Source organism: Leptonychotes weddellii, chromosome 10 (assembly GCF_054177405.1).
Source record: "Leptonychotes weddellii isolate Sample4059 chromosome 10, ASM5417740v2, whole genome shotgun sequence".
In the NCBI taxonomy this organism is placed as follows: domain Eukaryota; kingdom Metazoa; phylum Chordata; class Mammalia; order Carnivora; family Phocidae; genus Leptonychotes; species Leptonychotes weddellii.
The window spans coordinates 116,844,568-116,860,110 of NC_138378.1; the positions used below are offsets into that span (position 1 = coordinate 116,844,568).

The 15,543-nt window shown below is 39.9% G+C and overlaps 3 protein-coding genes across 5 annotated transcripts in view; 1 reads left to right on the forward strand and 2 right to left on the reverse strand.

Moving 5' to 3' along the window:
• The window catches only part of HPCAL1 (hippocalcin like 1), a 327,988-nt gene extending 325,981 nt beyond the window's left edge, over positions 1–2,007 (reverse strand). The window contains exon 1 of the mRNA XM_081797235.1: positions 1,997–2,007. The gene's annotated coding sequence lies outside the window, so the exon portion shown is untranslated. The remainder of the gene's footprint in view (positions 1–1,996) is intronic.
• Positions 1–15,543, forward strand: part of LOC115942447 (cystin-1) — a 133,029-nt gene that overhangs the window by 96,795 nt on the left and 20,691 nt on the right. The gene's annotated exons all lie outside the window — the stretch shown is intronic.
• Positions 1–15,543, reverse strand: part of GRHL1 (grainyhead like transcription factor 1) — a 49,603-nt gene that overhangs the window by 31,089 nt on the left and 2,971 nt on the right. For 2 of the 3 annotated variants that reach the window (XM_081797222.1, XM_081797221.1), the window contains exons 2-8: positions 15,105–15,291; positions 12,004–12,074; positions 9,529–9,919; positions 8,431–8,507; positions 6,868–7,024; positions 6,576–6,687; positions 5,517–5,611 (exon numbers count right to left, since the gene is read on the reverse strand). In XM_081797222.1, the coding sequence (XP_081653348.1) occupies positions 5,517–5,611; positions 6,576–6,687; positions 6,868–7,024; positions 8,431–8,507; positions 9,529–9,919; positions 12,004–12,074; positions 15,105–15,291 (1,090 nt within the window). The remainder of the gene's footprint in view (positions 1–5,516; positions 5,612–6,575; positions 6,688–6,867; positions 7,025–8,430; positions 8,508–9,528; positions 9,920–12,003; positions 12,075–15,104; positions 15,292–15,543) is intronic. The other variant, XM_081797223.1, reaches the window with a different exon arrangement.

Below are 15,543 nucleotides of genomic sequence, written 5' to 3' on the forward strand. Positions count from 1 at the left end.
AAACCTGCATCCCACAAGCACCTACAAAAAGTTTTAAGTTCAAGTTACCAGAATGGTTACACCCCTCTGACAGAATGAACCCTGCAAGCCTCAATAATCCCTCACCAGGAACTCCGCACTTTCTGCTGAGACAAGAAGACAAAAGGGAAAGATACCAAAGCTGCATCCAAACACAGGCCCCTCATGGTAAAGCTGCTCAGTACCCCAGTCAGGCTGTGCATTCTATTTTAATCCTCTTTCTTTTGTAACATGAGCTTCTCCCAAGATACATAAAACATTTGGCTCAGAATGACAATCCTTCAGAATGCCTCGGTATTCCTTCTTAGAGCTGATGGATCATATTTAAAAGTAAAAGCATAAAATGCTCTCATTGACAGGTTTTTTCCTCTAGAGAATGGGATGCTCTGGTTTTGCCCTATCTCTGACTGCCCCCCCCCTTTACCCCCTCACTGACCATGAAGAGACAAAATGTGTAGAAATTGGTTCTGTCACCCCCCACAGATAAGATCAGGCCACCAAGAAAAAGATGTCACTCCATCTATCTGGGAAAAATCCAGTCACAGAATGCAATGAAGCGCTGCCTTCTGAAGGTCTAAGGAAGACTTTCTGAAAAAGCAACCAGGCTCTACGACAGCACTGGAGGAAAAAGGCCAGGTTGTTTTAAGCCACGGATGCGCAAGACAATGAAACAAAATTAGACTCCACATCTAACTTCTTCTTGATATTGCTTCCTCTAGCAGGAGCTTGATGCATGTCTGACAGGAAGTTCTTTGCTGTTGAAAGTTTAAAAATCAAACTTGTGAATGGTAGCTGCACCGCAACACACCTTCTGGTGTAAAAATTTACAAGTCGCTATTGGAAAAAATCTGTCAGATGTTTTGTATCCCCAGGGTCCATTACATCTTTAAAAGGTTTGCTTAATATTTGGGGTCCCTGGGTGGCTCAGTCAGTTAAGTGTCTGGCTCTTGATTTTGCCTCAGGTCATGATCTTGGGGTGGTGAGATCCAGCCCCACATCGGGCTCTATGCTCAGGATGGAGCCTGTTTAGGATTCTCTCTCCCCACTCCTTCTGCCGCTCCCCTCACCCCCTTCACACGCATGCCCACTTACACAGGCGCCCGTGTGCACTCTCTGAAACTCTTTAAAAATAAAAATAAAAGATTTGCTTAATATTCTGGAGATCACAACTACATACAGATGACCAAAGAAAACCTGAGCTTTGCTTTGGATTGTAGCTATTCTCCTATTGCCATATTGTCTAGGTAACTATAACTCGGTGTGTCCCTAGTCCATCAACAGAGATCCCTTCCTATTAGCGTTCCCCTGAATCGAAGGGCTCCCTCAGAGCTGGCTGGCCCAGTTCTCACTTGATTCCAATACAGCTATAATTTATATTTCTCTGTAGTTAAACATCACTTATCCAACAATCAACATAAATTATTTCCTGTTAGCAAAGTGCTCTTCTACTACGGGAATTTGTAACAGTGAAGCCATAATGCTACTCTATTAATGAGAATTTTTACACTTTTAAAGATTTTATTTTTTTAATGTAATCTCTACCCCCCAACATTGGGGCTTGAACTCACCACCCTGAGATGAGAGTCACAGGCTCCACTGACTGAGCCAGCTAGGTGCTGCTATACTTTAAAATATTCTCCTGTCAAAAACGCTTTCTGTCCACTTCAAGGTCTAGATTCTTGCCTCCTCAGACAGCCTCACTGTGATGACCAAGTAGCAAACATGTACTCATCTAGAGGACTAAATGCTTTTTTCGGGGTACTGAGCAGGTAGCACTGCCTTGTTAAGTGCAAACACAGGGAAGGCACCTGAGCACAGTGCCTAGCATAAAACAGTCATTCAAGGAAGTTAATTCTCTCTCCCTAACTTCTGTTTATTTTAGATCTTCAGGCTTTGAGAGGCCCTTACCTCCTATCACTAACCAAATCTCAATGCTGTTGTAAACCCTTACATTTATAATCCAAGCAAGAAATAAAACTCAAGGCCAAGATGTGCAGCCTATCCAGAATTAACCGTTGGATTCTGGAAATACTGTAACTGGAATAGGACAGACAATCCCAATTTATAAATTATTAGTGTCTCCAAAGTTCATCTGCAAAGTGGTATAAACACCCGTTTCATGATGTTATATTTAGGATCTCAAGCTATCCCACAAAAGCCTATTTTAACCGGCAATATACCTGATTTACAATACCAGTGTCCTTAGCCTGGATCTAGCACAGTGCCTGGGTCAGAGCAGACACTAGCTATTTGCTGCATCATGAATCCCTGGGAGGGGGAGGTGGCTCGGGCCACATATACATAGCCCAAGAAGGTGAGTGCACACTTTCTCCCACCTTCCTCATGCGCCCTTCTCACTTCCTAGTCCTCTCTTTCCCATGAGACCAATGCCCTCAGAACTCACTAATTCTAAACTTCAGCACCTCACCAGAGCTGCACCTTTTAATGTTTCAAAGGTGGACGCCTCTCCCTGCCAAAATTACCTCAAGCAGCTGATCTCAGCTGCACATTTGAAGGGAAGAAATCTGATTATAAAGGTATTCCACAAGGGAATATGAGTGTCTGATGGACTTTAACTTGTCCAGAGGTGTCTGCCTCTTTAAAAGAAGCCTGGCTACCAAGACAAATCTAACTTCGTGTGGAAGACAGGAAAATGAACTGAAATAGGTCTGCATAGCAGAGAGGTTAGGGCCACCTGGGGGACTGTTTCTAAGCTATCTCGGCTTTTCAAAGCAGCTTCCTCTTCCTTGCTACTTGAAAACTCATGACATGACTTTTTACAAGTTCCATAATTTCTTCAAGTTCCTATGGTAAGAGCAGGTATATGATAACACTGATGGACGGGAGTGGATATAGGGACAGCATACGGTAAGTCTAGTTTGGGCAGTGTTCTTCCCAAACTGGAACATAAGCCATGGTGTTCAAGATTCCTCCTATGTCCTCAAAATATAGTCACCCCCAAAGTGAGCCAGAGAAGCTACAGGAAGATTCAGATGTCAACACGGGGCCAGAATTCTGGTTTTACTCATCCTGGCATGGCCAAAAGGGGATATTAGATTTGTTTTTAAAGTGTGTTGGGGAGAAAGGGAATGCCACATATATACTCTTATGTTTGTGGGGGAGAATGAGCAGGAATTAAGAATCAACAAATGTATCCTAAATGAGAACAAGAAAGTGGGCAAACAAAGTGGATACTTTTGAAAAAGAATCAAAAATTTAAAAAATTTATACAAGATTCTGCGTGTATACTTGTTCACTCTAGCTTCCCTGGGGCATCAATTACTTTAAGTGTAAAAACAGAAAACATCAACTTGGCCAGGGAAAGCAAAGAATCTAGATACTGAATTCCAACACACGCTTGAAGCTGATGCCTGATATCAGCATCAAAAGGTAACAGCCTCATTAAGAAATGGCACAAACTCCTTCCGGTAGCAGGCAAAGGCTTAAAAACCAAGTCAGCGTTGGGGGTCTGGAAGGGGAAATGAAAACTGAATTTACCTACATCAATGAACAAGTAGCTATTAAGGCTACTTAAGACACACCTCCAACAACATTTCTCTTTAATACAAATATGCTGAAGGTCTTCGGAATGAAAGCAGCCATTATCCTAACCCATCATCTGGGCTTTCATTACTCCCACCCCAAAGGGTGACACATCAGTCAAACAGAACACCCTGCCCACATGCTGGGCCTTTCCGCCCAGATCGCCATGCACTCTGACAAGTGCTTATTAATCTTGATGACGTGCCAATGAAAAAGAGAGTTGGCCACCACAGCCTTTTTATTTTCCTAGGGGGATAGAGGGGAGAAAACTGAGCTAGTGAACTAAGGGACTAAACCCAAGGTCACAAGTAAGTCAGAAAAGTAGACTCAGGACTTAGATGTTGCCAATCACCTCCTCCACGATTTCTCAATTAGTCCCTAATGGCAAATAGGAAGTCTATCTCTATTTTGCTTTAAGAACACAAGCACCCGGAGGGCACAGGGCCAGCTGTTCTTATAGGCTGCTGAGTCCTACTATGATATTTAATTTCAAAGTAACTGTAGCAACAACTACATAAAATGAAAAGTTTTTTTTCCTCCTAACAGCTCTTCTGTAGTGAATTCACAGTTTAATCAAGTGCCAGACTCTGGACTAAGCAACCTGAGGACACTTGTATAGGATCAAGGTGGTCGGCAAGAAGCCCTTCAAGCGAAAGCAATAACCTACATTTCCAGGCTGGCAGACCCAGCTCACCATATCCTCCACTGAAGACACACTTTTGCCTTAGACAGGATGCCCCCAATAAGAAAGGAAAGCAATTATAACGCAAAGTTCACGCCATTCTCAAGAATCCAGTCATAGGATTTTTTTTAAAAGCAACCCTAGGTAGTACAAAATGAAGTTATGCAATAACTAATACCTAATGCTGTCTTATTCCATCACTGCTAAACTTCCCATTGAATAAGTAAAAGAAAAAATAAAAAAGGTTGAGAAGGACAGGAAGGTGGTCCTCGCTTCGTACCTGGTCCTGGACGTAGAGCAGTGCCCCGCACACTGCAAGTCTGCAATGCGCACTCAACATCAGCTCCACGCCACTGCCCACAAATGAGTGTGCGTTTCTACTGTGATGACTGAGCTGCCAATTTTTCAAGTAACCTAAAGAAAAAACTATATACCAAACCCCTATAATTCCGTGAAAGGGGGATTATACCAAAAGAATGCTGTGGGAAGGGCAGAAATAGACTTATGGGTATGCTTAATTTTTCTTGCAAGGATCAAACACTCCAGTTAGAATGATCCAAATGACCATGTGAGTCAAGGCAACTCTTCAAGAGGAAAAGCCCCAGAGAGGAGAACCTTACTCTAGCTGTATTTGAAAGTAACGGTAGGTGAGTACTGCTAACAAAAACTTGTATTTAAGAGCCTTTCTGAAGAAACTCCAACAGCTTCATAAGCATTGTTTCAATAATCCACACAACGTGCCCGCAGGAGGGAAGAGGCAGGTATTAACGCCACTCTGCAAATAAGGAAAAGGAGCACAGGATATGGGGCGTCAGGCTCCCCGACAAATAGCGTGCAGTGCCAGGCTTCCCCCACCACCTGCAGGTTCACACACTGCACCACACGTGCTGAAGCAGGTTGACACAAATTGTCCTTTTTGGAGGAAGGAGAGGGCACAAGGACAGTTTCGTAACATCTGGAAGAAGCTGTACTTTCAAAAAAATGTAAAATAACGAAAAGAGAGAGTCAAGAATCCAGCTGGCTCTGCTAAGTCGGAAGGAAGAGCACAGCTGATGAGACAACAGCTATTTCTCCCAGTCTTGTCTCATTTTCATGCACTTCATGACTTAATGGCTTTAACCTGTCCTCTTACTGAGCTTATTCTCCCTATTCCTCAGCAAAAGAACAAAAACATGTAAAACCATAAAAAAAAATCAGTTGTCAAATCATTAAGCTCCTCCCACTTTCCCTCAAAAAGCTGGAAGCGGAGGAGTCCCTGGACTCCGTTACCTACCTTTGCTTCATCATTAATGTCCCAAGTGAAGGAAATGGCATTATACGCAATCTCCTCAATGTTACTGATGGTATTGAAGCTTTCTTTATAGTCAGCTACATGAGTGATGAAAAAGAAAGGGAAATCGTGATTTCTGGTTCCAAAGTGAGACTGCAGCAGTTCAAAGTAAGATTCCGTTTTCTATATTACTGTCTCCGAAAAATGTAAATGAACATATTGTTGGGTTGAAAAAGGTTCAAAAGATGAAGAAAAAGAATCACAGGATTTTTAAAATACAGGTAAGCTTAGACATATTTAATTTTTTCCCATTATGTCAAAATTAAGATATTTGGGACTAAAAAGTTTAAGTAATTGTCCCAAGGTCACAAAACTAGCCCAGAGAACCAAGATTAGAACTCAGCTCTTTTAATTTTTCTGAAAAGAGAACGTTACAAAAGACAAAAGAGGTAACACTAAGATAAAGGACCATCTTGTGATACAGACAAGGATTTTATGCAAAAATTATATACACGGCAAGAACAGCCATTCTCATAAAGCCACTTCATTAAATACGGATTTGCCCAGGTCTGCCACTATACCCCAAGTGATACATCACAGGGTCTCTTTAAAGACAGAAGAGTATAGCAGGACAGTTCAACATGTAACCAGGGGAGATGGTTAGGTAAATGCCCACCAGCAGTATTTGCTTTTACTTGTTTATTTAGGTTTTTTCTCCCGACTTTACCATCATCTACAAATAATCAGTAGCTCTTGAAGAAGACATTTCACCTCAAAAACTTTGCAGACCAAAGAGCAGGGCACTCTTATGCGAGCAAGCTCTGGAGCTTCTGGTCCAGTGTCACCTGGAGAGCCACTGCTTGGGCCACATGTCCTTACGAAAGAAGTAATGTTAGGAGCACTGATTCCAGGAGGCCAAGAACAGTGTTTGGAACAGATCAGTAGCTGGCATAAAAATTCAAATGCTTTCGGCAGGAAGCTGATCACTGCCAAAAATAACTGGCATTGGAAAACTGGATGCTTGCACCTCTGGGAATAAAAGCAGGCTCTGGAGCTACTTACCTATGTCAATGCATCTTTGTTTAGCCGTGTGCTGCCGGGAGTGCCAGTATTTCCAATGCCTTAACTGATCTTCTCTGCTTTTGTCTTCTGCAAAAACCACCATGATCACACTCTATGAAAGAGAATGCATTATAATATAAAGACACTAAAGGGTGAGTGTCTGTTAGAAATCTTACTTAGTGTTCTATTTTACAGTTAAAGCTGAAAACTGCAATTTTAGATCTTCATTTAGATCTTCTTCAGACCCAGGAATATTAAGCTCTGACTAGCTTTCCTGGAGAAGAGAACTTACTCGGACTTTGCTGATGGGCCGGTGGATCCCCTCGCTGCTGGTCACCTCCTTCAAGGTGACAGGGTAGAACTGGCCTTTGTTCAGGTAGGTCATGGTGCTATCTCCTGGCTTCTGTCGAAGCGATTTTGAGCCTTCTAGGGTATATTCAAAGTTGTTCCTAAAGAACAAAAAAAGCCACAGCTCTCTAATCCACTCTTTTGGAAGCTTTCTTTATGTGTTAGCGCGATCTTGAAATGCTTCAGTGTGGATGTATGCAAATAGCCAACTACCAGGAAACATCCAACTGACTATGTCATATTATAAATAGCATTTGCTACTTCTTGCATAATAAATATAATCTTAAGTAACACAAATATTCTCAAATCTCTCATATACAGGGCCACAAAACGCCTACTAGAAATTCTATGAAGTTAATAAGGTTAAAAATTAGTTTAGAAGCTAAGGATATTAAAAATACTAGAAGCTGAAAAGGACTTTGGAAGGAAATCTCACAAGACATGCTGCCAATTTGGTATTTACTCAGCAAAGGTTGCAAACAGGTGGCTGGTAGGCCTCTGATTAAATTCGATTTGGTCTGCACAGCACTTTTTGTTATTTTTGCTTGTAATTTAAATGTCTTTGGATGGGCACTACACAGTTCTCTACATTTACTATCACCTTAAAGTAACATGCATATATCTCCCTCAAGTTGTTTAATAACCTTCCTAGACCAGAGGTCGAAAATTACACCTATTTTTATAAATAAAGTTTTATTGAAATAAGCCACACTCTTTATTTATGTATTACCTATAGCTGCTTTTGTGCCGCAGCGGCAGAGCTGGGCAGTTGCAACAGAGGCTGTAAGGCCCACAAAGATTAAATATGTACTATCTGATCCTTTACAGAAAAAGTTTGCTGACGCCTATCTTAGATCCTAAAGGCATTTGAGTTTGTGACTCCTGTACCTTGAGGCAGGTCTTTAAGGGAAATCTCAATTCCCATAAAATCCTAGACTTTAAAAAATAAACTGTTTTTACTCCAAAATACAACATACAAAAAATGCATAAGACAAAATTATAAAATGAAATTCTAAATGCTTTTAAAAAATATCTGAAGGTGTTTGTACATTTTCATAATTAACTTGGAAGATATTCATATTCCCGGCACGAGGTACAATTTTCTGAGGTTTTAAAAGAAGAGGTTGTCGGGGTCAGAAAAAAGCTAACTTCATTTATTTTACCACTAGTGAGGGTAATAAAAAACCCACTTGATGTTATTCCTAAATTCTCACAGAATTATATGTTTTTGGAAACAGAAGGGAGCTCAGAGACCTAATTTAATCCCCTCATCTCTTCTTTTAGATTCCATTCTACCATCACATAAAGAAACTGAAAGACAGAAAAAGCACCAACACCAAGAATTAAAGAAACATGAAACACAGTACAGAGTTCAAAATTAAATTCACTAAAGCAAATGTCCTCTAGCAAAGATAATACCACCAAAGCCACCTCTGATTTTCCAATATCAAATTAACAAGTCATTAAAAGCTGAAAGTTAAAAATCAAATTAAAAGACAACTATTACCCAGAAACACTGTCAAAAACATAGTCCTCTGAATTCATGCCAGGCATCCGTAGACTGAGATCCGAGGGGAAGAAAACCTGAAATATCAATGTAATAAGCCACAACTATTTAACTGGTTATCAGGCTTACTAAAGACCAATATGTGGTACAGCACAGAAGTATGTGGCTTACAGCAACCCATTACTCATTCGATACTCATTTTAAAATAAAAATTGTAACTCTACAAAAAAATTCTGAAGGAAAAATATCCATTTTATATGCCACTCAATTAGATGAAGACAATCTGTGCAGGTGCTCCCCCAGAGTGCTGCCTTATCCCTTTTTCCCAACTTCCCCACACATCTCAATTCTGTTCAAACTCTAGAATCTGCCACCAAAATCTCATGACTTTTAGGGATCATCACACCAAGTGAAGATACATTATCAAGTTTGCACCAGTGCTGGATGGATTGGTGCATTTTCTCAGAAAAGGCTACTATTCTACTCCTAACTCCATAAGCAGAGGGATGTTCCTTTACCCATGAGACTTAAATATGGCCTCAAACATCTTCATTCCCTAACTTTTACCTGAGAGGTGTTCATCACCACAAAACCCCCAAAGCATTTGGAGTTAATCTGTAAATTTCACACAATGCATTCATCATCAACATCTACTGCCTCCCTGACTCTACTACCAACTGAGAGAGACCAAGCAAATCCATGAGAAATCATTTTATATTGAGACTAATTGCCAGAATCTTGTTTTGGTCTAGGGCAAAAGCTGAAAACAGACTTATGTGGAGATATCTGTTGTTGATGGGAGATTATGTATGGGGTTCTCTTTCTCCAACAAATCACTTAGCTGAAATCATAATTGTTAACTCAAATGCTGGTAAGATTAGCCATGTGCCCTTGATAATAATTTCTGGTTTTGTAGGTTTAGTTTACAAATTATACCCATGGGCCTTTTCTCGTTAAAAAAAAAAAAAAAAAAAAATCTTTTGTTCCTAATCCATTCATTTCAGGGTGAGTTTCAAGCTTACATAACAAGGAAGAGGTGGAACCCAATACTTATACAAACACACAAACGTCTTAGGAAGATGCTTGCATTTCCTGTACCTCCTGAACGCCTTCCTTGAAGGTCTCTGAGAAGGTAGAGTCTGGAGTTCGCCTTTGAGCATTTGGGGGTTGAGCACCAGAGCTGAACTGGTCAGCATTAAGGTTCCGGTCGAAAACCACCACCCGCTCAGTGGGCTCAGGATGATATACTGCTGGAGAGATTCCCACAGCAAAGCCATGGGGCTGGGTTTCTGTCTTGATGGAGTGGGTAGGCATTGTTGCTATGGAGACAGTGACTGTTGTATCAGGAGCTGTTAGATGGCCTCTCTTATCAATGCCCAGTTGGTTGCCATGGGGAAGGACAATGTTAAATGGCACATTTTTCAGTACTTGCACTCTGTTTTCTCCAGCAGAAATGAGGGACTGCTCAGTCACATTTGGTATGCTGTTTCTTTAAGAAAAAAAAAAAGAAAACTGTGTTTTTAAACTCAATGCTGATACAGTTCTTTGACAATTTTTATTTTCCTAATGGCAATGGGCCATTGGGTCCCGTGCAATAGTAATAATAATAATAATACACTTGGGAGAAACGAAATAAATAGAAAATGGCAATGACAACCCATTACTAGAGCAAGAAAAAAAGACTTCATGGTTAATCAGTCATAAAATCCAAAAGTATCAAGTAAAATTTCATTTGAAATCTAGAGAACTCAGAGCTCTCCTCTACTACACTTTCTTTTCAATAATCCTAATACAGTGGTCATATTTCACTAGAAGCCTGAAGCTGCAAACGTAACTGGCTGGAGCAGTATGGTGCTTTAAGCACAGACTCTAGAGTCATTTTGCCTTGGTTCAAATTCTGTGACCTGCGGAAAGCTATTTCATCTCTTAGTAAGTACATGCTCATCTATAAAATGGGGGTAATTATGCTATCTATCTATCCTCACAAGGTTGTGACGAGGATGAAATGAGACGAGGTGCTGAAACGTGTTATGATGATGCCTGGCGCACAAGGGCTCAAGAAATATGAACGGTTATCATTTGGCCATCACTTTTCCTAGTACTTACACTTATTTGGCTTTCTCTACACCAAAAGGAAACTGAAGGTTACATTGTACCGGTAGATATATTTGCATAAAATTACTTTTGGTTTAATAAATATTCTGGGCAACAGAAGATGATTTCTAGTCCAGGGTAAAATTAATGAATTTTCAAACAATATAGGCTGATACCTTTAAGGAAAAAAAGCAATTTGGCAGTTTTGTACATTTCAGATCAATGAAATGTTCTAACGAACCATAAATTCACTCCCAAGAATTTATCCTAATGAAAGAAAAAAAGGAAAAAGCTATCTAGAAAGTTATTTGTCAAGGCTTTGTAGTAGTGTAAAAAAAAAAAAAAAAAAATTAGAGCCTTAATGTTAGGATAACTAAGTTTTGCTTAAAAGCTATAGCAAAAATAAATAAACAATTAATTTAAAAGTTGGAGAAGAGGGTAGAGTAGATCAAACAGGAGGAATTATGTTAGTAACTTTTGAAGCTAGTAATGATACACATAGGCGTATATTATTTCTCTACTTTTGTTGTTTGAAAATACCCATAATAAAAAGTAACATAATAAAAGCCTTAAGTCCTTCTCCAAAGGGTAATTATGAAGATTAAAATAGCAACATGGAAAAGACTTATGGAAGGGATTAAGTAGAAGAACACAAACTACCAAATGTGAATACACACCACAACCACATAAAAGGTGCATGCACACCCAAACAGTAAATAATTGAGATAGTGGGATTCTGAGTGTTCACTGTTTCTTTAAAAATATTTTACTCCTGGGTGCCTAGGAAGCTTAGTTGGTGACACGTCAGACTTGATTTCAGCTCAGGTCATGATCTCAGGATTGTGAGATTGAGGCCCATGTCGGGCTCCAAGCTAGGTGTGGAGTCTGCTCATGATTCTCTCTCTCCCTCTGCCCCCTCTTTTCACACTCTCTAAATAAATAAATAGATTGATAGATAATATGAATAAATAAATATCTATTTATTTCTATTACTAATAGAACACGGAGAAATTTACAAGGTATGTTTAAATTATTTTTCACGACTATAAAAGCCTTAATGTTCTGAAAGTTTTAACCGAAATAATCTAAAATAACTTCAACAGGAGTTTGGGAATACAGCTGCTTCATTAAGCTTTACTTAGGCCATTATTCAAGATCATTGATACTTAATTTTTTTTAAAGGACTCCCACCTTTGCATTAAATGCCACACCCTTCTCAAGAGAAACTCAAAGACAAATAAGGGAACAGTTTGCTTACATTATTACTAAAAACATCCCTCCACAGAAAAAGAAAGTTAATGCTTTGTTTTGCAGAAAAGGCAACTATGTCTAAAGAAACTGGCAACTTCTCAGAGCAACAGAATCATAATTATCACCTATTTCTTCCACTAGAGCTTTTTCATTTAAACTCCTGTTTTATTTTCACAGAAATCTGTGAAAATACAACAGTACTATTTTATGCTCTCTATTAGACATTACCTTTTGCTGTGATCTGGCTCTGGGTGCTCACCATCTGGCTTTGCTGTTGATGACCTCCTCTCTCTTGGAACCTTAGATATTAATAAACATGATACAATTTAGTTCTCACTTAGTGGAGTCTAGATTCAGCCTCTTATTTTTCAGTTAAGTTCAACCACTCATATGTCTACTTGATTGCCTACTAAATGCCAGGCTGTGGGAATACACAATGAATAAGACAGTGTCTGCCCTCAAGAGCTTACAAATCTTGTCATGAGATTAATATGTAAAAACTGACGATTCTTTAGTTGCCAAATAAACTCAGGGCATCACAAATTTACTTTGTCATTGAGTTTGGGTTTCATCTCTTAAAAAAAAAAGTACTTCTGGCTTGGTTTTACCCATTTATCCATGCTATGGAATAAAGAAGCTACTGAAAACACAACTGGACTCTCAGCATCCTCGCTGCTCCTTTTCACTACCCTTCCTTTCAGATCAAATGCACAGTCAAAAGGATCAGGCATGCTAACAGTTCATTTCCAAAATCCAAGTGCTGGCTTCAAATGATAAATTTCTTCAGATACTCTGGGATTCATATATCTGACACCCAAAGGACAAACCGAACTCAGTTTGTTCTATGCCTTTTTTTGATTCTGTTCTTCTTTACACAGGAGGTGAAAGCAGGCTAACATTACAGGTGTACTGTAGACATCAACCCACTCGAGACTAATTCCAAACATGTACTCCAAAACGGCTAAATGTTTGAGACTCTTTTCATTGTGAATGTATAAATAGAATTACCTTTAAACACAAAATAAATTGTTTCATGTGTTAACAATGTGCTTTTAAAGCTTTATCAAAGTTATTATGTAGGGGTGCCTGGGTGGCTCAGTCGGTTAAGTGTCTGACTCTTGATCTCAGCTCAGGTCTTGATCTCAGGGTCATGACCTCAAGCCCAGGGTTGGGCTCCACACTGGGCGTGGAGCCTACTTAAAAAGTTATTATGTAAGGGGCACCTGGGTGGCTCAGTCATTAAGCGTCTGCCTTCGGCTCAGGTCCTGATCCCAGGGTCCCGGGATCGAGCCCCGCATCGGGCTCCCTGTTCTGCGGGAAGCCTGCTTCTCCCTCCCCCATTCCCCCTGCTTGTGTTCCCTCTCTCGCTGTGTCTCTCTCTGTCAAATAAATAAATAAAATCTTAAAAAAAAAAAAAAAAGTTATGTAAAAACGACAGATGGTTATACCCAAAGAACTGAAACAAATCATTTAAAAAAGAAAATAATGCTACACCTGTCATAAGAAGCCTGACACAGTAGTACTAAAATTGTCACCCACATGTCTGTGGACAGACATAATGATTTATCTCCTCCTAAGCTGTAAAATACTTTTAGGACACTTTATTTAAAACACATACACATACAACCCCTGCAATCAGTATTATTACATCAGTCTCTCTGACACTAAACTTATTGGTTTTCTCCCATTCTCAAAAGTTTCAGTTACAAATATGTAACACTTCAAACTTCATAATTAATACTTAGGAACTTATGATTTTTACACTGATTGAGTCAAGAAAACAAGACATAAGAAGAACAGATATTCCACTTCGAAGGAATTCTTCGGCTCTACTTCCCGGGCTAAGATTTCTTCCAGCATCGTTAGTTACTACAGAAGTTTCCCTTCATATTCAAAGGAAAAAAACAAAACAAAACTTACCTCAGTCTCTCAAACACAACAAGCTGGATACATGGTCTCATACGAGAAAATAATGAAATCTTTTGTTTAGGTCCCACCCTAATTTGGTAATCATAATCAAGCTATCTTCTTTGCTTTTTTCCCTCCACATCTCTCTTTTTTTTAAGAGTTTATTTATTTAAGACACACACACACACACACACACACACAGAGCGAGAGCACAAGCAGGGGGAGCTGGAGGCAGAGGGAGAGGGAGAAGCAGACTTCCCACAGAGCAGGGATCCAGACGGCAGGCTTGATCCCAAGACCCTGGGATCATGACCTGAGCTGAAGGGGCAGCCGTTTAACGACTGAACCACCCAGGTGCCTCCACTCTCTGCATTTCTTATATTCAGGAAAGAATACAGTGCCAGAATGTAACAAAAGGTAAGCAACTGATGAATCTAGGTGAAAGTATCTGGGAGTTAATTGTCTGATTAAATTGAAGTTTTCTATAGGTCTGGAAGTTTTAAAAACAAAAATATGGCAAAAATCACCACATACTATTACTGAGCAGAAAGAAGAATGCCAAAGAATATAGCAAGCAAAGGACGTTCCACAGGAGACAGCATGGCATGCTGAAGAGGATGACTCTGCCACAATCCAGACCAGGTCTGAAATCCTGGCTGCAACACATACTAGTGTGTGACCCGTGAACTTAATTTATTCCCATCTGCAAAACAGGGATCATACCACATATTTTGGAGGCTTTCTGGAGGGATCAGAAATAACATGCATGCCAGTAACATGTGTAGCGTGAAAGAGGTACTCAGTAAGTGGTGGCCAGTATTATTAGGATAGTGATGAAGCTACAGATCTCCAGATAGGAACATCACATAAAACTCCAGGCAGAGAACAGACTGTATTTAATTAAGACTAATCTATAGAAATAGGCAACAAAATATATCCTGATCTTAGAACTAGAAAGTCCAAGACTAGAATATAGCTTTTTTTCCTTCATGAATCCTACAATCAAATCAGAGGGTCTGTGATACCATGTAAGGAAAAGGAAATCACTCTGACTACATCAGAATAAAGGTTACAGCACAGGTAAATGAACCACTGTCTGCTCTTCAGGGCACTAAGAAGTCTCCTTGGTAAAACGTCCAATCTCAGTAAGACACATCTACCATCTTCTTTTATGGTAGCTTCACCTTTCAGATCGAGCTAGAACAGGGGCTACTTCACCCATTTTAAAAACAACCCTTTGATTCTATGATCGTAGATTTTCAGCTTTGAACCACAGTAAGTCAAAGCACTCATTAAACTATTTATAGTCACTAGAGAAGCAACTTGCATTACATTCTACCAGCAAATTACTGTTTTATATGCTGTTGAATCAAGTGCATCTTGGACTGTTGTTAGGTTTTTAAAAGAGAAGTCACGTCTACCTTGTAATAGTCATACAGCAAGCCCAGTGCAGCTGCACTGTCTTCATCTCCATTGATGCTCATCATCGCTTTGGTTGCTGCAGTGAGAGGGTTTTCCAGGAAAGATTTCCAGGCTTCATCCTCACTAGTATAGGAGCGCCGCTGTGGATAAAGTGCTTCATTCTGAAGAACCAATACTGGCCGTTTGCTTCAGAGAAATTAAAAACACATATATAGATAGACCTCACTTTTTACCGCAAGGCACCATAAGCTAATTTTTAAAAGACCCAAACAACCAATTCCTTGATATTCTAATAAAAGAGCCCAACGACCCACCCCAGCAAAGTAAATTAAGACAAAACCAGGAGACAACCCACTTGAATGCACACCAACGGTTCCCCCCCCACCCCCCACCCCAAGACATTCGGTGTTGAGGCAGCCAGGGAACCTGCAGTTAAAC